This window comes from Trichechus manatus, unplaced genomic scaffold (genome assembly GCF_000243295.1).
Source record: "Trichechus manatus latirostris isolate Lorelei unplaced genomic scaffold, TriManLat1.0 scaffold00005, whole genome shotgun sequence".
Classification (NCBI taxonomy): domain Eukaryota; kingdom Metazoa; phylum Chordata; class Mammalia; order Sirenia; family Trichechidae; genus Trichechus; species Trichechus manatus.
The window spans coordinates 27,163,490-27,184,824 of NW_004443941.1; the positions used below are offsets into that span (position 1 = coordinate 27,163,490).

The 21,335-nt window shown below is 36.2% G+C and overlaps 1 protein-coding gene across 4 annotated transcripts in view; it reads left to right on the plus strand.

Moving 5' to 3' along the window:
* STRN (striatin) overlaps positions 1-21,335 on the plus strand; it is a 168,438-nt gene that overhangs the window by 82,418 nt on the left and 64,685 nt on the right. For all 4 annotated transcript variants that reach the window (XR_002824871.1, XM_023736050.1, XM_004369561.2 and 1 more), the window contains exons 3-4: positions 5,334-5,407; positions 20,584-20,662. Coding sequence is in view for 3 of the 4 variants with exons in the window: in XM_023736050.1 (XP_023591818.1) it covers positions 5,334-5,407; positions 20,584-20,662 (153 nt within the window). In the remaining variant the exon portion in view is untranslated. The remainder of the gene's footprint in view (positions 1-5,333; positions 5,408-20,583; positions 20,663-21,335) is intronic.

Here is a 21,335-nt window from a genome sequence, read left to right on the forward strand (position 1 = left end):
ACCCCTCCCATCCCTGGTAACCAGCAAAGATTGTTACATTTTGTGTGTGAACTTTTTCATGGGTTTTTACAATAGAGGTCACATACAATATTTGTCCTTTTGTGATTGACTTATTTCAGTCAGCATAATGTCCTCCAGTTTCATCCATGTTATGAGATGCTTCACAGATTAATCATTGTTAGAAAGAATTTTCTTGTGGCTTGGAGATCTAAAACATTTCATTCAGTGCTTTACGCTCTGAAATCATTTTGCTAGTGCTTTACTGGCAGTAATTTTTTTTTTAATTGAGGGAAATTTCAAACACTTGGAGAGACTAGTATAATGATTCCTTTGTATCCATCTCCAAGCTTCAGCAGTTAACAGAAACTGTTTTATTTCATCTTGACCTATTTTAAAGCAAATTCCAGACATCTTGTCATTTCACATATAAGCGCTTAAATAAGGATTATGGTTTCAAATTACTACATTGTATAGATTTTTTAAGTAGCCCACTTTAAGAAGATATCTAAAATTTAGTAAAACTGAGTGAATCTCTGACATTACAGAAGGATTACTTACCTAGCAATGGCTTTATCAAAGCATTCTTTAATGTTACAAAATTTACAAAATAAATTTACATATAAATTTTCAAGAATACATGATGTATAATCTGAGGTTTATTCAGTAATTTATATACTGAGGAACCACAAATAACTATATATAATAAAATTCTGAAACAGTTTTCCTGTGGTTTTCCATTTCTCTCTACTCACTGCCACTTTTATCTGCGTTGCTGTAATAACCTAATTGTCCTCCTTGCCTTCAGTATTTCCATATTGTAATTCAGGTACTAAATATATTGTTTCTTTTCTCTGACTCACTGTGTCAGATGATGCTCCTTTTGACAGAAATGCCCTCTCCATCAATCCATTTGTCTGACTGGAAAACTCCTTCTGGTTTTTTGAAGCTTAGCTAAAATCTCATGTGTCATCACCTTTGACTGAATTAGATAATCCCTTATCTGCATTCCTAATAACACTTGATATGATAACTGAGAGCTCTTATCACAGTGTGCTATAGTTATTTATTTATATTTCTGTCTGGTAGGCATACTCTTGCTTCTGCCCTTACCTGATTATATACTTCAGATTATTCTCAGCTGCCAGTACAGTGCCTGGCCTGTCATAGAAATTCAGTAACAGGTGTGGCTTGATGGATCACTTTCATATGGCCTTTCTCACCATGATCTTGTAACTTCCACCAAATGATGAGGTGGGACTATGCAGATAAGGTGCCTGTGGCTCACCAAGGGGATTGGTCAGCTTGCTAATAATGCAGATAAGGTGCATGGCACCCTTTTGGGGGTGAACTGTGCAAACAAGGTGTATGGAGCCGTAACAAGGGGATTGGTTAGTTTTGCCATCCCACTAGGCTTAAAAATGAGCCATCCCAGAGGCGGAAGGAGGGGGTCCTCACTGCTATCAAGAAGAAGAGATGGGAGTGGAGTGTGTCCTTTGGACTCAGAGTCCCTGTACTGAGAACCTCCTAGACCTAGGAGACAGAGAGAGAGCTGTAACACCGGAGATAGTGCAAGACGGGGAGAAGCAGTGGCGGAGAAACAGTGACAGCAGAACAGGAGACCCGTGTGAGATGACGCAGTGGGCTTCCCAGCCCACGGAGTAAGGACATTATAGTAGGCATGTGTACCCATGGAACGAGAGAGCTGAGCACCTTCGGGTAGAAGGCTTCCTGGAGGAGTGTGGTGCCCCTGGGCATTTATTGGCAGAGCTGAAGAGCTTTGTAACATTTGCCCAAGGGGCTGAGGGCAAGAGAGAGGCCTGCCTGTGGGCATGACTGAGAAGAGGCTGTCCTGATCTAAGAACTGTATCCTGAGTTGTTCCTGATCCTGAATTGTAACTTGTTACTTCCCTAATAAACCTCATAACTGTGAATATGGTCTTCGAGTTTTTTGTGACCACTGCAACGAATTATCAAACCCAGCAAAGAAGTAGAGAGTGCTGTGGAAGGGAGCGCTGGTGTCACAATTGTAAGAAGTTTGGAGAGAGGAGGTATGTCTTACCCCTGCCTCATAGGAATCAGCCTTGGGCTGATGCTGATGGTGATTCTCCCACTTTTGTGAAGTTAGAGGAGGTCAGACACCACTCCCCTGCCATCATTTTTACAACAGTTCATTGAATTTAACCAAATTATTTTTAGCAGTGACACCTTAAGATGTGATTGGAATGCTATATTATATTCCTAGCACATTAAAACCAAAAACCAAACCCACTGTCATTGAGTCGATTCAGACTTGTAGCAACCCTATAGGACAGAGTAGAACTGCCCCATAGGGTTTCCAAGGCTGTAAATCTTTATGGAAGCAGACTGCCACTTCTTTCTCCCATAGAGCGGCTGATGAGTTTGAACTGCCGACCTTTTGGTTAGCAGCCGAGTGCTTCTAACCACATTGCCACCAGGGCTCCTTCCTAGCACTTTAGATATAATAATGTCTTTGTGTTGAAGCAAAACTAGAAGGAGATTTATTTAGTATATTATAATCATACACTTTTTAGGCCAGTTGGGTGGTCTAGCAATGTATCAGAGTTCTTAGCTATGGAATCTCCAGTCAGAATTAGACAGGAAAAGAAGAGAAAACAATAAAACGGTAACAGTGAGGTGAAGTGTTAGCACAATGGAAAACAGTATGAGTGAGAAGGAATTTTAGCATATTGGCTTCAAAAGGAATGCTTGAGGAGGGTTCTGCAAGTGAAACATTTTTCAGTGAATTTAAAAATTCAGTAGGGAGACCCTGATTTTAGGGAACACAGCTTGTAGTAACCATAGCAGTTCTTTATATATTTTGTCTTTGTCTAATTTTATATGAAATGTTATTTCAGAGCGTGTCATTATTTTTGTTAAGTTTATTATTTAGAATATTTTTAATTTCTTTTTTGTTAGCTCTGTTGCGGTTTTTCCTAAGACCACTAGAATGCACTATAATGCAGATTTTGTGTTTGAAAATGTTTTTCTTCTTTTACATATATTAAAAAAAAATATTAACTCCATAAAATATTATTGCCACTTTTATTTAAAAAGCGTTAATATAATCTGTCCTTAGACCAGTTACTATCAGTTGCTATTTTGACTTTTAGGAGCCATTGTTACTTTGTGTCATGGTAGATGAAGTATGTTTTTAGAAAATATGAAGAGTGAAAATTACATTAAGAACCTTGTTTACTTTCTGGTGACCGTAAGTCACATTAATGGCTATAAATCTTGCCCTCTGATAATCAACATTATCATAAATACATTGCAGTAGACTAGGAAATGTTGAGTCTGGTGATGAAATCTTTATGAATAATAGAGACATTGGGAATGGAGAAAAAAGATGTTCTAGATAATGTAGGCCAAAGATATTTACTAAAAAATTTTTTTTAGAAGAAATATATACATGCGCTTAATTAACCAAACAGCACGAAGATAGAGTCTCCCTTCTGCCCCAGTTCATTGAAGAAACCTTATTAACTGGTGTCTTATGTATCATGTATCCTTCTAGAAATATTCTATACTTATGTATTTATATTGATCCTCTTTTTTTATTGTGGTGAAAATACACACCCAAACATTCCCCAATGCAACCACTTCCACATTTACAATTCAATGACCTTAATTACATTTGTGCCACCATTATTGCTATCCTTTTCCAAAATATTCCACCACCATTAATATAAACTGAATACCCCCCAGCAAAAATTCCACCTTTTCTACTCCCTCCCACCCCTGGTAACCGTTAATCATCTTAGTTTCTGTATATTTGCTTATTGAATGTAAGTGAGATCATACAGTATTTTTCCTTTTGCGACTGAGTTATTTTGCTCAGCATAATGCTTTCAAGATCCATGATGTGGATCTTCTCTTTATGACTGCATAATATTCTGCTGTATATATGCAGGTATATAGATCTATTTTATAAAAACACAAATGGAGGAATATTGTAAATAGCATTTTGTACCGTGCCTTTTCACTTGAGCTTAGAGATCATTCTGTGGTACGACATGAACATTCTTTTTCCTTTTTAATGGGCACGTTGTATGATTTTCTTTTTATTACCAAATATTTGAAACGTGCGCACAAGATAGAAAGACTAACATAAAAACGCTCATATCCCCACTATTTCCTTTTAAAAAGAGGCCATCAGCTGCCTGTAATTTCCATAGGTTTTCTTAAATTTCTTTCATTTTTCAGTGGCAGCTGAAAAAATAGCAAAATAATTATTAGCTATTGTTAGATCGAATTTCATGAAGGATTCCAAGACTTTACATATTAGAGGAAATAGTTCTTATTTTTTAAATAATTTTCTTAAATTACAAAAACTTTATGGTAAGTACTCAATTAGTTTTTTATAAAGAAAAAAATATCTTTCAAACTTGGTTATATTCCTGTTTTCTTCTTTATTACTTTGATTTTCCAAATTGTTGCTGTTTTTGTCGTCATCATTATTACTACCCAGGTCTTACCACCTTGAATATTTATTTAAGTGGCCTTAAATATTTTGTGGGAAGCAAACAAGTCAAAATATACAAATACATTGAAGAAGTGTAGCCATATTTAGTTAACCTTTTCGATTTCTACGTAATTTGATTTTTTTTCTGGTACCAGATGAATAAACCTGAGATTGTTTAATCAAGCTATATAGAAATAATAATATTTTGTTAACTTTTAAAAGAAGATAGTATTCGTTTTCACGGTACTTCTTGAGTAAGAGACAAAGGATATTTTGACTAGTTAAAAAATATTTTTCAACATTGATGATTTGGGCTGTGTTCTTTTTTTGTTTGTTTGTTTTTACCTCCTTGGATTATTCAATATTATGCCTGCTTGTTGAATCATAATGACCTGACAAGGTGCATAACATAATATTATAGATGATTTTTCTTTTAAAAAAGCTTTTGTTTTGAGAAAGGTCAATCTTTCACAAGTTTATTTCACAATCCAAACTTTTTCTGCTACTTCTGATAGTAGAGTTCTTTTCTTGGCAATCATCAAGAAAATTTGAATACTGTAAAAACTAGAATGTTACGTGGTTCCTCTCTAATTGCAGAAAGAAGACTTACGGTTCCCAGTGTTATTCCTGTATTTGTTGTAATGACACTTGATGGTGTAACCAAAAATAAAAAAAATAAGACAAGCGTTCTTGTATTATGACTTTGACACCATGGACGACTTGGAACCTTTGAAAGTTCTATGAGTATTTAGCCAAGACTGCGGCCTGCTGATGACTACCCCAATTACATACCTTAATGTTCATTTAAATATGTTTTAAGATGGTTTGTATTTTCTTATTTCTTTGTTAGAGCCAAATACCACAAGTTGAAATATGGGACAGAATTGAATCAGGGAGATATGAAGCCTCCAAGCTATGATTCCGGTAAGCTCATTTTAAAGGAAGTTTAAGTGATAAAAAGAAGTTAATATCTAGAATTTTGTAGCAACAGCATTTACAACTGTAAGTTAATTTCAGATTATTTGCATGTTAGTTATTTTTTCTGACCTAGTTATCTTTTAGTGCTAATCATTTAGTGTCATTTGGTATCATTTTCCACTACCTCCCTTCCTTTTTCCCTATTGCTCTTTCTTTTAGTTCCCTATTTTCTGCTTGTGGTCTACACTTACTGGATGGATCAGAATTCATGGGATAGTATGCACCAAAATAACTGTGTCTTAGCCGGGACTACCCAGCATTAATGGGAACTTTGAGATGTGTAGTCAGACTACATCACACCTTTGGAATCCTGAGAGAAAGAGTAGGAACTATGGAGATAAGAGATTTCTTCTTAAATTCCTAATCCCTTAAACTTAATTCCTCAATTTCAGGTGCAAAACTATTGGACTTTCATACCCACACCAGCTTCTGTAACCAAACCATGTTTCGTTTTGTTTTATATATATATATATTTTTTTTTTAAGTAATATTTTACTGTGTTTTTGGTGAAAGTTTATACAGCAATTTAGTTTCCCATTCAACAGTTTCTACACAAATTGTTCAGTGACATTGATAACATTCTTCATAATGCGTGAACATTCTCATTATTTCTGTTCTGGTTATTCTGTTACCAGAACATGTTTTAACAGCTGAAACAGTTATTGCTTTTTTTATGTTAATTCGTTTCCCTTCTACATTCCTGTTCACTCCACCAAACAATCCAAAATAGTACTTGCAAACAATCAGATATTAAAGAATACAGATACAGCTCATTTATTGGTAGATCAAGATATTAGAGATTCCTAATAACCTGACTTTTTTGACCCTGTGCCTCTGCCTTATTTGCATGGATAATTTAAAGATTGGTTGTTGTTAAAACACAGTCATCCATTTTAGATATTTTGTGAAGGTCCTTGTATGTTTTTCTTTTCCTAAAAAGTTCAAGTGTTTTTTTTTTTTTTTTTTTTTTTTTTGACAATTCCAAACCTTGTCTTCATTTTGTCATCAGTAACATTCTACATATAGGTTCCTTGATGGTGCATATGGTTGTACTAGACTGCTAACCTAAAGGTTGGCAGTTTGAACCCAACCAGTGGTGCCATGGAAGATAGGCCTGGTGATCTGCCTTCATAAAGATTATAGTGAAATAACCCTATGGAACAGTTCTACTCTGTAACACATTGAGTTGCCAAGGGTTGGAATTGACTCAGTGACAATGAGTGGTTTTGTTTTTGGTTCAACATTCTACATTCCCTCACCTACCTTGCTATTTTCTTTTTACTAAATTTTATTGCGGTGAAATATATATAACAAGCATTTGCCATTTTACCCATTTGTAAGTCTGCAATTCAGTGACATTAATAACATTTACCATATTGTACAACTATCACTATCCATTTCCAAATGTTTTCAGTCACCGTAAACAGAAACTCAGTACCTCTTCTACATTATCTCCCCGTTTCTCCCTCCCCCTAGTAACCACTCATGAACTTTTGTCTTTAGGCATTTGCCTACTCTAGATGTTTCATATAAGTGGGATCATATAACATTTGTCATTTTGTGTCTGATTTACTAGCATAAGGTTTTCAAGGTTCATTCATATCATACCATGTATCAGAACTTCATATCTCTTTATTGCTGAATAATATTTTGTTTTATGTTTATACCACATTTAATTTATCCATTTATCCATTCACTTTGGGTTGTTCCACCTTTTGACGGTTGTGAATAATGCTGCAGTGAACGTCAGTGTACAAGTCTCTGTTTTGAGTCCTTGCTTTCAAGTCCTTTGGGTATATAACTAGGGATAGAATTGCTGGGTCATACAATAATTCTAAGTTTAACTTTTTGAGGAACCACGGTACTGTTTGCCACAGTAGCTGTATTATCTCACGTTCCCACCAGTAATGTAGGTGGAGTCCAACTTCTCCACATCCTCGCCAACAATTGTTATTTTTTGTTTTTCCGATAATAGCCAACCTAGTGGGTGTGTCAGGTGTCTCTTTTTATACCCTTATCAAAACTTACTTTTAGTAAAATAATCTTACCGTAAAGAGGTGGTTTTCAACTTGTACAGTATGTTTTTATCTTATTTATGAAAACTTGTAACATTTTTTGGCCTAGGTATCAAAGATAGTTGATTTTAAGAAACTGAACTTTTAAATATTTTACTAGAAAAAGATGAAATCAGTCAGATGATTTTTTAGAATAACATTGTAAGCCCTCAAATGTGATTTTGTACATGTGTTAAGTTTGGATGTGTTCATAGTTACTTTTTTTTTTTTTAAAGTGACTCTTAGTACCCCATAGAACACAAGCATTTCTATTAGGAATCCAGAAAAACATTATGAAGGCACCAAAATATTGGCACTTATTTTTCTAGGTTTACAGGTGCTGTGTGAAATGGTCTTAATCACCTATTTGAATAACTGCAGAAACAGAACTATGATTCCTTTAGAGTATCAGCCATGTTATGTATTGGTTGTATGAGGGGTGTGAAGCTTCTAGAAAGAAGCTTTTGGAAAATGATAATAAAAGGATAAAGGCTCTATGGTCAAATTTTAACATGTGCGTAGTATGTGTATGTAAAGTGAATTCATTTAAAAAAACTTTCAAAGTAATTTTTTATGATTATAAAGATAATACATGTACATAGTGAAATCACCTGTGTTTCTACTTACAGAAGGAGTCACTGTTAACATATTGTTATATTCCTTTTCAGTTTTTATTCTTTATGTATTTGCACTTTTTTTTTTTTTTTTTTTAAGATTGTGTTTTTACATGCCTAAATGCTGTTTTAATTTAGGACAGGGCTACTTTTTCTCACATCTTAAGTTTGGGAATAGAGAATTAAAAATTCCACAAATTTTGAAGCCAAAGGAAGAAAGAATGAAAGTTTGAAGGGTTAGGTATGGTGAAAATATTTGGAATATGTGATTTTTTTAGCTAGGTGACTTTACTAGTTTTGGAGCATTAAAAATATAGACAACTTAGATTACCCATAAGTAATCATATTTGTGATATTTAAAGTGTCACTAAAAAGAAATTTACCAATTTACTTCTAAATTTCAGTTACAAGTGACAATGCAACAAGATATTTAACTTTAAGATATTTTACATTGTTTACTTTTTGATGGCATAAATGAAGCATATAGAAATTTGAAAATATAATGAACTATTAATATTATAATTCTACATAATAAAGAGAGTTTTTATCTTTATTATTTACAAGTACCTCTAGTTTCAAAACAGATATCAAAAATACTCATTTTCCAAAAAGGTGCTGGGGAGACAAGGAAAATATTGAGCATTATCTAAGCCATGTGTTGTTAGTATTTTTGATGCTTCATTTTTTTTTTTCCATGAAAAATGAAGATTGCCCCAGATAGAGATAAGTTGATAATGTGCTTCCATATTAATTATCTTTTTGGATGTATTGAACCAGTTCCCTTCATACATAACAAAAGCTGGAAGAATCTGATGTAAGAAAAAAGTAAGAAAAGTTGTTCAAAAACTTTATCATCATATTTCACAAGGGAGTTTTTGGCAGACTTTAAATTCGTGGATCAAACATTCGAAGATGTTGTTGTTAGGTCATGTCAAGTGCGTTCCAACTCATAGTGACTTGTGTACAACAGAACGAAACATTGTCCGTTACTGGGCCATCCTGACAGTTGTTGCTGTGTTTGAGTCCATTGTGACAGCCATGGTGTCAGTCCATCTCGCTGAGGGTCTTTTTTGCTGACCCTCCACTTTACCAAACATGATGTCCTTCTCCAGGGACTGGTCTCTCCTGATAACATGTCCAAAGGACGGGAGATGAAATTTCACCTTCCTCCCTTCTAAAGAGCATTCTGGCTGTACTTCTTTCAAGACAGATTTGTTCGTTCTTCTGGTAGTTCATGGTATATTCAATATTCTTCACCAGCACCATAATTCAAAGGCGTCAATTCTTTGGTTTCCTTATTCATTGTCCAGCTTTCGCATGCATATGAGGCAATTGAAAATACCATGGCTTAGGTCAGGCACATCTTAGTCCTCAAGGTGACATCTTTGCTTTTTAACACTTTAAAGAGGTCTTTTGCAGCAGATTTGCCCAGTGCAGTGCGTCCTTTGATTTCTTGATTGCTGCTCCCATGGACATTAATTGTGGATCCAAATAAAATGAAATCCTTGACAACTTCAGTCTTCTCTCTGTTTATCATGATGTTACTTTTTGGTCTAGTTGTGAGGATTTTTGTTTTATGTCGAAGTGCAATCCCCACTGAAAACTGTAGTCTTTGCTCTTTATCAGTAAGTGCTTCAAGTCCTCTTCACTTTCAGCAAGTGCGGCTGTGTCATCTACATAACACAGATTGTTAGTGATTCTTCCTCCAATCCTGGTGGCACATTTCTTGTTTGTATAGTCCAGCTTCTCAGATTATTTGCTCAGCATACAAATTGAATAAGTATGGTGAAAGAATACAACCGTAACACACACCTTTCCTGACTTTAAACCACCCAGTAGCACCTTGTTCTGTTTGAATGACTGCTTTTTGTCTATGTACAGGCTCACCATGAGCACAACTAAGGGTTCTGGAACTCCCATTCTTCACGGTGCTACCCAGAATTTGTTATGATCGACACAGTCCAGTGCCTTTGCACAGTCAATAGAACAGAGGCAAATATCTTTTTCGTAATCTCTGCTCTCAGCCAAGATTCATCTGACATCAGCAATGGTATCCCTTGTTCCACCTCCTCTTCTGAATCCTGCTTGAATTTTTGGCAGTTCCCTGTTGATGTACTGCTGCAATCATGTTTTGAATTATCTTTAGCAAAATGTCACTTGCATGTTATATTGATGATATTTGATAATTTCCACATTCTTTTGAATCACCTTTCTTTGGAATGGGCACAGATATGGATCTCTTCCAGTTGATTGGCTAGGTAGCAGTCTTCCAGATTTCTTGGTATGGACGATGGGGCACTTCCAGCATTGCATCCATTTGTTGAAACATCTCAGTTGGTATTCTCTCAGTTCCTAGAGCCTTGTTTTTCCCAAGTGTCTTCAGTGCAGCTTGGACTCCCTCCTTCAATACCGTCGTCGGTTCTTGATTATATGCTATCTCCTGAAATGGTTGAACATCGACCAAATCTTTTTGGTACAGTGACTCTGTGTATTCCTTCCATCTCTTTTTGATGCTTCCTGCATCATTCAGTATTTTGCCCGTAGAGTTCTTCAATATTGCAACTTGAGGCTTTAATTTTTTCTTCAGTTCTTTCAGCTTAAGAAGTGCCTAGTGTTTTGTTTCCTTTTGGTTTTCTAACTCCAGGTTTTTGCACATTATATTATAATACTTTTACCACTTGTCTGTCAGTTTGTCATACTGGGATGACTTGCCTGTTGCTGTGATGCTAAAAGCTATGCCACTAGTATTTCAGATACCAGCAGGGTCACCCATGGTGTACAGATTTCAGTAGAGCCTCCAGACTAAGACAGACTAAGAAGAAGGACCTGATGATCTGCTTAAAAAAAAAATTGGCCAGTGTAAACGTTACAAATAGCAGCAGGACATTGTCTGATATAGTGCTGGAAGATGAACTCTTCAGGTTAGAAGGAACTCAAAATACAACTGGGGAAGACCTGCCTCCTTAAAGTGGAGTTAACCTTGATGATGTGGGTGGAGTAAATTTTTAGGGACCTTCATTTGTTGATGTGACACGACTCAAAATGAGAAGAAACAGCTGCAAATCTCCATTAATAATTGGAACGAGGAATGTATGAAGTATGAATCTAGGAAAATTGGATGTTATCAAAAATGAAATGGAACACATAAAGATCAATATCCCAGGCATTAATGAGCTGAAATGAAATGGACTGGTATTGGCCATTTTGAGTTGGACAATCATAATGTCTTCTATGCCGAGAATGACAAATGGAAGAGGAATGGTGTCGCATTCATCGTCCAAAAGAACATTTCAAGATCTATCTTGAAGTACAGTGCTGTCAGTGATAGGGTAGTATCTGTACACCTACAGGGAAGACCAGACTGTTACTCAAATTTACACACCAACCACTAATGCCAAAGATGAAGAAACTGAAGATTTTTACCAACTTCTGTAGTCTGAAATTAGTCAAACATGCAGTCTAGATGAATTGATAATTACTGGTGATTGGAATGCGAAAGTTGGAAACAAAGAAGAAGGATCACTAGTTGGCACTACGGCCTTGGTGATAGAAAAGACACCGGAGATTGCATGATAGAATTTTTCAAGACCAGCGACTTATTCATTGCAAATACCTTTTATCAACAACATGAATGGCGACTGTACATGTGGACCTCACCGGATGAAATACAGAGGAATGAAATTGACTACATCTGTGGAAAGAGATGATAGAGAAGCTCAGTATCAGTCAGAACAAGGCTGGGGGCTGACTGTGGAACAGAGCATCAGTTGCTCATATGCAATTCAAGTCGAAGCTGAAGAAAATTAAAACAAGTCCATGAGAGCCAAAGTATGACCTTGAATATATCCCACCTGAATTTAGAGGCCATCTAAAGCATAGATTTGACCTATTGAAGACTAATGAGTCAAAGACCAGACAAGTTGTGGAATGTGACAGCAAGGACATCATACATGAAGAAAGCAATGGGTCATTAAAAAGACAGGAAAGAAAGAAAAGACCAAAACGGATGTCAGAAGAGACTCTGAAAGTTACTCTTGAACATAGAGTAGGTAAAGTGAAAGGAAGAAATGATGAAGTAAAAGAGCTGAACAGAAGATTTCAAAGGGCAGCTCCAGAAGACAAATTAAGTATTATAATGAAATGTGCTAAGTATATGAAGATATTAGCTGTCATTTATGCCATTTCCTCAATACCTGCTTTGTACTGGGGACTTTCTGTATATTAACTTTAATTCTTAAAGTAGTCATACAGTAACCCCCCCTCCCGCTGCTGTCGAGTCGATTAGACTCATAGTGACCTTATAAGACAGAGTAGAACTGCCTCATATGGTTTCCAAGGCTAAAATCTTTATGGAAGCAGACTGCCACATCTTTCTCCCAAGGAATGGCTGGCAGGTTCCAACCACCGACCTTTTGCTAAGCAGCCAAGTGCTTTTACCACTGTACCACCAGGGCTCCTAGTCATTCTAGAAAGATAGTATTATTCTCATTTTATGTATGTGAAATTTAAACTCAGAGAAGTAGAGACACTTGCCCAAGGTCATGCAACTATTAAGTGATGGAATATGGAGCTGAACCCCGATCTGTATGACTCCAAAATTCATATTCTTCCAATTTTTGTCACACTGTATCTATATTTGACAGTGCATGAATCCCTTCTAAAATGTATTCTGAATGTGCTGCCAATTTTATAATTCAGTTTAATGTAGTAATGTTATCAACACATTCCCACATCTGAATATTCGTTCTTTGAGATTTAGTGCACTGCCAATTGACTGCTGCCTTTTTTTTTTAAACTCTGATTTTTAATTGTCCTGCCTTTTGCTTTGGGGCCTGTTCTTGTAACCTGTGATGCAGTTAAATAAATTTAAGAAAAATTTTTTTTTAGGCTAGGTCATTTGTTAAAGACAGTCCTAAAAATATAATAATGTCTGAATGAAAGGAGTGATTTTAATAATTTTATATAAAAACTTGAATGTTTCATAATTTTTAGAACAACATGGCTCGTTAGAAGGATCCTGGGCTTTTAAGCCAGATGGATAGGAGTTTGACTCTGTGCTGCCACTTTAAATACCTTTGATATTGCTTAATCTTTTTGAGCTTGCTCCATTCCTTATTACAAACTGGGAATAATTCCTAACTCACAGGTTTATTTTCTTGGTTTATAATACCTGATTAGCCAAAGTATGACTTTGAGTATATCCCACCTGAATTTAGAGACCATCTCAGGAATAGATTTGACGTATTGAACACTAATGACCGAAGACCAGATGAGTTGTGGAATGACATCAAGGACATCATACATGAAGAAGGCAAGAGATCATGAAAAGACAGGAAAAAAAGAAAAGACCAAAATGGAAGTCAGAAGACTCTGAAACTTGCTTTTTGAACGTCAAATAGCTAAAGTGAACCGAAGAAATAATGAAGTGAAAGAGCTGAACAGAAGATTTCAAAGGGTGACTCGAAAAGACAAAGCGAAGTATTATAATGACATGTGCAAAGAGCTGGAGTTAGAAAACCAAAAGGGAAGAACATGCTTGGCATTTCTCAAGCTGAAAGAACTGAAGAAAAAATTCAAGCCTGGAGCTGCAATATTGAAGGATTCTATGGGCAAAATACTGAACAAAGCAGGAAGCATCAAAAAAGATGGAAGGAATACACGGAGTCACTGTACCAAAAATAATTGGTCGACGTTCAGTCATTTCAGGAGGTAGCATATGATCAAGAACCAATGGTACTGAAGGAAGAAGTCCAAGCTGCACTGAAGACACTGGGGAAAAACAAGCCTCCATGAACTGACGGAGTACAAATTGAGATGTTTCAACAAACGCATGCAGCACTAGAAGTGCTTACTCGTCTATGCCAAGGAATTTTTTGAAGACATCTGCCTGGCCAACCAACTGGAAGAGATCCATATTTATGCCTATTCCAAAGAAAGGTGATCCAACCGAATGCAGAAATTAATGAACAGTATCACTGATATCACATGCAAGTAAAATTTTGCATAAGATCATTCAAAAGTTGTTGCAGCAGTCCCTTGACAGGGAACTGCCTGAAATTCAAGCCGGATTCAGAAGAGGAGGTGGAACGAGGGATATCATTGCTGATGTCAGATGGATCCTGGCTGAAAGCAGAGAATACCAGACAGATGTTTACCTGTGTTTTATTGACTGTGCAAAGGCATTCAACTGTGTGGATCTAACAAATTATGGATAACATTGTGAAGAATGGGAATTCCAGAACACTTAATTGTGCTCATGAGGAACCTTTATATAGATCAAGAGGCAGTTGTTCGAACAGAATAAAGGGATACTGTGTGGTTTAAAATCAGGAAAGGTGTCCGTCATGGTTGTATCCTTTCTCCATACATAGTCATTCTTTATGCTGAGCAAATAATCTGAGAAGCTGGGCTATATGAAGAAGAATGGGGCATCAGGATTGGAGGAAGACTCATTCAACAGCTTGCATTATGCAGATGACACAACCTTTCTTGCTGAAAGTGAAGAGGACTTGAAGCACATACTGATGAAGATCAAAGACTACAGCCTTCAGTATGGATTACAGTTCAACATAATGAAAACAAAAATCCTCACAACTGTACCAATAAGGAACATCATGATAAACAAAGAAAAGATTTTGAAGTTGTCAAGGATTTCATTTTACTTGGTTCCACAATCAACACTGATGGAAGCAACAGTCAAGAAATCAAAGGATGCATGACATTGGGCAGATCTGCTGCAAAAGACCCCTTTAAAGTATTCAAAAGCAAAGATGTCACCTTGAGGACTGAGATGTGCCTGACCAAAGCCCTGGTGTTTTCAATTGCCTCATATGCTTGCGAAAGCTGGACAGTGAATAAGGAAGATGGAAGAAGAATTGACACCTTTGAGTTGTGGTGTTGGCGAAGAGTATTGAATATATCATGGACTGCCAAAAGAATGAACAAATCTGTCTTGGAAGAAATACAGCCAGAATGCTCCTGAGAAGCAAGGATGATGAGACTTCACCTCACATACTTCAGACATGTTATCAGGAGAGATCAGCCCCTGGAGAACGACATCATGTTTGGTAAAGTGGAGGGTCAGCAAAAAAGAGGAAGACCCTCAGTGAGATCTGTTGACACAGTGGCTGCAACAATGGTTCAAACATAACAACAATCATGAGGGTGACACAGGACCAGGCAGTGTTTTGTTCTGCTGTGCATAGGATCTCTGTGAGTCAGAACTGACTCAACAGCACCTAATAACAACAACATTCCATCTGTGTACCCAAAACCCATTCATGCTACAAATATTGCATCTATGCTATTTGTCAGATCCAGTGCTAAATCTAGTGAATAAGACAGCCGTGCCCTAATGGATTTTTTTAGGGAAGGTAAATAAAGATAGTATTATAATAAAGTATGACATATACAGTGGGGTTAGTAATAGGTGTTATGGAGACAATAGTAGGGGAACCTAATCTAGTTTAAAGTGGTCAAGGAAGGCTTCTTGGAAGAAGTGATGTTTGAGTTGACCTCTGAAGGACACATAGAAATTAGCCAGGGCAAGTGGACTGAATGAATATTTATTGAACAAGAAGTAGGGAAAAGGAAAATTTTTAGTGGCAAATCTTCTGAGCTGAGTATGGTACATTTGAGAAACTGGATAACTGGATATTAGTAGAAGGGAGTATTTGTAGATGAAGCTAGAGAGTTAGACTAGTGGGTGGTGCAGATGATAGAGGGCCTTGTAAAATATGTTAAGGATTCCAGGCTTTATCATAAACTAAGAGTAATGAGTAGGCATTTGAATGTACTTTTTTAAAAAAATGTTTTATTTTTGGTGAAAATATGCATAGCGTATATACACCCTTTCCACAGTTTCTACATGTCCGGTTCAATGACATTGGTTACATTCTTTATATTGTATCACTGTTCTCACTGTCTCTCCCATATTGTTTCACCACCATTGACTTAGACTCACTGCCCCACAAACTACTCTTGAATGTTCTTAATTAGGGTTGTTGTGATCAGATTTGCTTCTAGGTCACATTCTCTACAGTGTGGAACATGGATTAGAGAGGGAAAAAAACTGGAAATGGAGAGATTAGTTATAGGACTGTTACAGTCACCTAAGTAAATGAGGAAGGGTACTTTGGCAGAGATTCTAAGAGTGAAGTCAAAGAGAAGTGGGTGTGCCCAGGAAATATTTAAGAAGTAAAACCTGTAGCAACTAGTCCTTGGTTAGATGTAGGGGGTGAAAAGAAAAGAGTCAAAGATGGCTCCCACATTTCTAGTTTAAACAACTAGACCGAAATAGGTTTGAAAGATGGTGGGTTGACTTTTAGACTTATTTGTTAGGCAACCAAGTGAAGATGACTAGTATTAGTTGGGTGTATGGGTCTGGAGCTGTAACCAGAGGTATAGGTTAGATAATGTAGATTTGAGAGACATCAGCATCTCCCACTGATGGCATTCAAAGACATTGGACTGGAAGAGATCACCCAGGGGAGAGATCTTATTCAGAGTAAGAGGAAGAACTAAAATGGATTCCTGAGGAATGGCAGCTTTTAAAGGACTGGTAGAAGAAGGAAACTGATAAGGATTATCTTAGTGATAGGTGAAAAACCAGGACAGTGGAAACCAAGAAAAGAGAGGCTTTTCAGAAGGAGGGACTATTTAGCACTACTGGTTAATGTCCAGATGACTGAGAAGTATCTCTGGAATTTAGTGACACACAGGTTGCTGAGAACTTTATTGCATGCAGTTTTGGTAGAGGGATGAGGACAGATATAAAGACGTGAGTGGAAAATGGAGACTGAGTGTAGACAATTTTCAAGAAGCTAGGTTGTGAAGAAGAGGAGTTAGAGAGAGATAGCTGAAAGGACACCAGGGGTCAAGGAAAGCGTGTGTGTACGCAACGTGCATGAATGCATGTGGATGTTTTGTTTCTTCGAGGAGGAGCCAAAAAAGGGAGAGAGTGGACATTGTCACAGTAGGAAAATATTTGAGGAAGCGATAGAGATTAAATTCTGAACACAGCTGAAAAATGGCAAGAAGAGCATGTCTTTTATTTATTACAAAGAGAGAATGCAAGAAGCTAGGTAGTTTGGTTTGCTGGTGGGTATTTAAGGGAATGTCCATACGATGGCTTTATGTATGAGACAGGATTACCTGCTAAGAGTGAGTGTGAGGTTTAAGGAAAGTAGAGAAGATTTGAAATAATGATGGTGATCATGAGGACAAACTAAGGTATTGGAAGGATTGGGAAAAGCTAAGTCTGTATGATCACGAGTTTATATAGAAGTACTGATTTTGGTAAAAGCAAAGAGAATGCAAATAGTTGAATTCATTGAATTCATGGAGGGAGAAAGGAACAAGAAAATTGAGGACCTTGGCAAAAAAAAAAAAAAAAATGGTTGAAGTGATAGACCATGAACTACAATTAGAGGGGGAAGGAAGTACAGACAAAATGAGGTTGAGGGATAAGTTAAAAGTAAGGGGTGGACTATGGTCTAGAGCAGGTTAGCAAACTTTCTGTAAAAGGCCAGCTAGTAAATATTTTGGGCTTTGCAGGCCATGCAGTCTCTGCCGCTCAGCTCTGCTGTTGTAGCATGAAAGCAGCCACAGACAATACCAATGAGCATGACTGTGTTCCAATAAAACTTTAGTTACAAAAACAGGTGGCAGACTGGATTTGACCTGCAGGTTGTAGTTTGCCAACCTCTGGTCTATAAGTACCAGCTAAATTTAAAAAGAAGAGTTAATTGAGAGTCATTGAGCCTGGAGGATATCCTCAGAGTGAGTTTCTTCAGCTCTGACAATTTTTCATTTATGAAAAGATCTTGGGTATGACAGCAAGAGAAGGTGGTGGTTGTGGACAGGCAGCAGTGTATCACTCACATGAATACTGACTTCACTCAAGATGATGTAGAAGTATGATTGCAGAGGAAGCATGTGAGCCAGGTTTGGAGAGTTATCAAGGAATCTGTAGATGACAGTGACAGAAACAGTGACTAGGAGAGAGAGGTACAAGGGTTGTAACTAAATGGTATAAACCTTAAAGAAGCAGGAATTTTTCCAGTCTTGGTTCTTTTATCTGTGTACTATATTATGGTAAAACTGATAATCCAGATGTTTTCTGAAACATTTCTCACAAAAAGTTACCTTCTCCTCTTTTTTTTTTTTTTTTTCCCCAAGTTTCTTTCATTTCCACATATTTACATTTCTACTTCAGGAGAACATTACCCCAGGTTATGTTAAAATTCATTTATCTTCGATATTTTCATTTTCTCCTCTTTTGTATTAGAGACCAAGTAGTTATTGAAAATTGAGTATCTCTGTCTTTAATGTTTAGATGTTTAGACCATTTGCATTTAATGAGATTACTGATATAGTTAGGGTTAAATCTGCCACCGTTTGCTATTTGTTTTCTCTTTGTACAATTTCTTCTTTGTTCTCTTTTTTCAGCCTTCTTTTGGATTGAGTATTTTTTATTACATTTTATCTCTTGTGTTGGCTTATTAGCTGTAAACCTGTTGCTGTTGACTAGATTCCAACTCCTGGCAACTCTGTGTGTTACAGAGTAGAACTGCTCCGTAGGATTTTCTTGGCTGTAATCTTAACAGAAGCAGATCACCAGGCCGATATCTTCCACGTACCGCTGGGTGGGTTTAAACCTCCAACCTTTAGGTTAGCAGTCAAGTGCAAACCGTTTGCGCCACCTAGGGACCTTTGTTAAGTATACCCTCAGTGAAGTCATCCCGAAGGAATCTTTTTTGGGTTAACTCAGTTCTCTTTTTCTCAAAAACCACCCCCTTCCCACCTACCAAATCTACTCTGATATTTCTTTGGTATATCGCAGAGATTGGCCTAGTTATTTTGGGGTTATCTTAAGAGGAAAATGAAAGTGTAAGATGTAATGCTTATTTTTCTTTAGACATTTCTGTAATTCTTGTCTTTGTAGTGATAGCATGTAGAGGAAGGTATTAGTTTAAGAGCTTGGGCTCTGTAGTCAGACAGGTGCGATTTCAACACTTAAAGCCATGTTTCTCATTAAGAAACATGTAAGTTAACCTCTAAAACTCAGCTTTCTCAGCTTTAAAATGGGAATAGTAATAACACCTATCTTTTGAGGTCATAAGGATTAAAAGAGATAGTGTATATATATATTTTTTTTCCACCCAGTAATGATTTACTTTTATTGTATTTTTTCATGTTTTCCTAAGTGAATATATACTATATAAAATCCACAATTTTAAAATAAATAGAATCATATCATAAACAGTATTTTGTAACCTGCGTTTAGAACAGTGTTACATTATGAACACTTTTCCATGCTAATATATCTATAGAATTCCATTTTAAGGAAAACTTACACACAAATATTTGCAACATGTGTGATTATTTCCTTAGGATAAATCATTAGAATTGGAAGTTCTGAATCAAAAGATAGGGATATTTTTAAGGCTTTTGTTTAAATGTTGGTAAATGGCCATCCACCATGTTTGAACTAACTTACGTCCCCTACCAGTCATTGCTGAGAATGTATAAATTTCATAACTTTTTTCAATCTTTGTCAGTTTAATTTGCTTTTTTTTTTGATGCCCAGTGAGCTAGAACATTTTTTCGTAAGTTTTCTGACCATTTTATTTCTTGAGATAGTGTATATGTTTTGAACGCTGCGTCTAGAACACAGTAAGCATGCAGTAAATGTTAAATGTCAGATACCCCAGTCTCACTTGTATCCCTTTAAAATAAGATCCTATAAAGATCAGCTGTTTCTTATAGCTAGATCAAGGGCTGATGAAAGGTATGAACTTTTCTGTATTGTTAAAGTTGAGACAGAGTATAGTTTGGAAATTCTTCCCTGCAGATTTACCCTGGGGAAGGCTCTTTTTATTTTGCCACTTTCTTGAAAAGACTCAGTGTCTACCTAATGATGAATTTAAAATTTAAAATTCTTAGGAGGTTTCATTAATTTTAATTCATTATTTTTAACAAAAGAATACTTTACGCTTTCATTTAATAGCTAGGAAAGGAAATAGCTTATTTCTTATTCATCTGCCCTTTACCAAACTGGCTTTTCTACCAGCATTTCTGGGCATTTTATTCTAGCTCTGATGTGGTACATCGTAGAGCTGTTATTTGGCTCTTATTGTATGTCTAGATTTGATTAAGTCTTTGTCCTGGAGGGAAATTATCAGGCTAGCTAAAGAAGGTGTCTTCGTTTTAGTTCTGCTACTCTACAGGAGATCCAGCAACAATAATGAGTTTTATATTAGAGTTTTCTTAAGGAAATTACAGTTTAAAACAATTTACAGTGTCCTAACATATACCTTACAGTTGCAGTTTTACATATTCCTAACATCATAAATTCTTATTGGATACTTTTTATGAATTGAGATGCCGTCTAAAATGTAAACCAAGTCAGTTTTTGATTGAAGTCAGTTTTATTATGATTAATGTTTTCCAGATGAAGGTAATGAAACAGAGGTGCAGCCACAACAAAATAGCCAGTTAATGTGGAAACAAGGTCGACAACTACTCAGACAGTAAGTATCCCAAGTTCAAATTATAAATTGACAAAGGGAAGAAAAATACTATCATGAGATTATTTTGTGTTTCCAACTCAGTGGTATAATTTTGTTTCTCATATTACTATACTGCTGCTCCAGAAAGCTTAATTGAATTACTTTTCCTTTTTCATATTAAACACTTTTCTCCCATAGTGGAATTTATTTTTTATTCAATAGTCATAAGAATTATCGAGAACAGATTCTCTTTCCACAATTTTAGCTTCATCAAGAAGAGTAAAATATTAAGCTTCTAATTTTATTATACACTTACGTTTACAGTTAAAAGAATTCTATACCCTAAAGTCACTGTTTGCATCTTTTATACATGGATATGCATATGTTTTAATATAATTCCAATCAGTGTTTACATGTTGTGTTATATTTTTAAACTTTCTATTTTAAATAGGTTGGAGAACTTCTTGAATTACCAAATTTGCAAATGTTGCACTAACAATACTTCTATAAATTGTGTATTTGAGACTATAAAGAGGAAACAAAGCTAGGGTGAGGTGTAGATGTCAAGTGGTGGACTACACCCACTCACCAGCTCATGCCTGACCCTTGCATGCCACTTTTGAAATTGGGATTCAGATCTGTGCCTCAGTAAAATGAGATTTGCTACCGATTTTGAGTTTTGAGGTTTACTTGT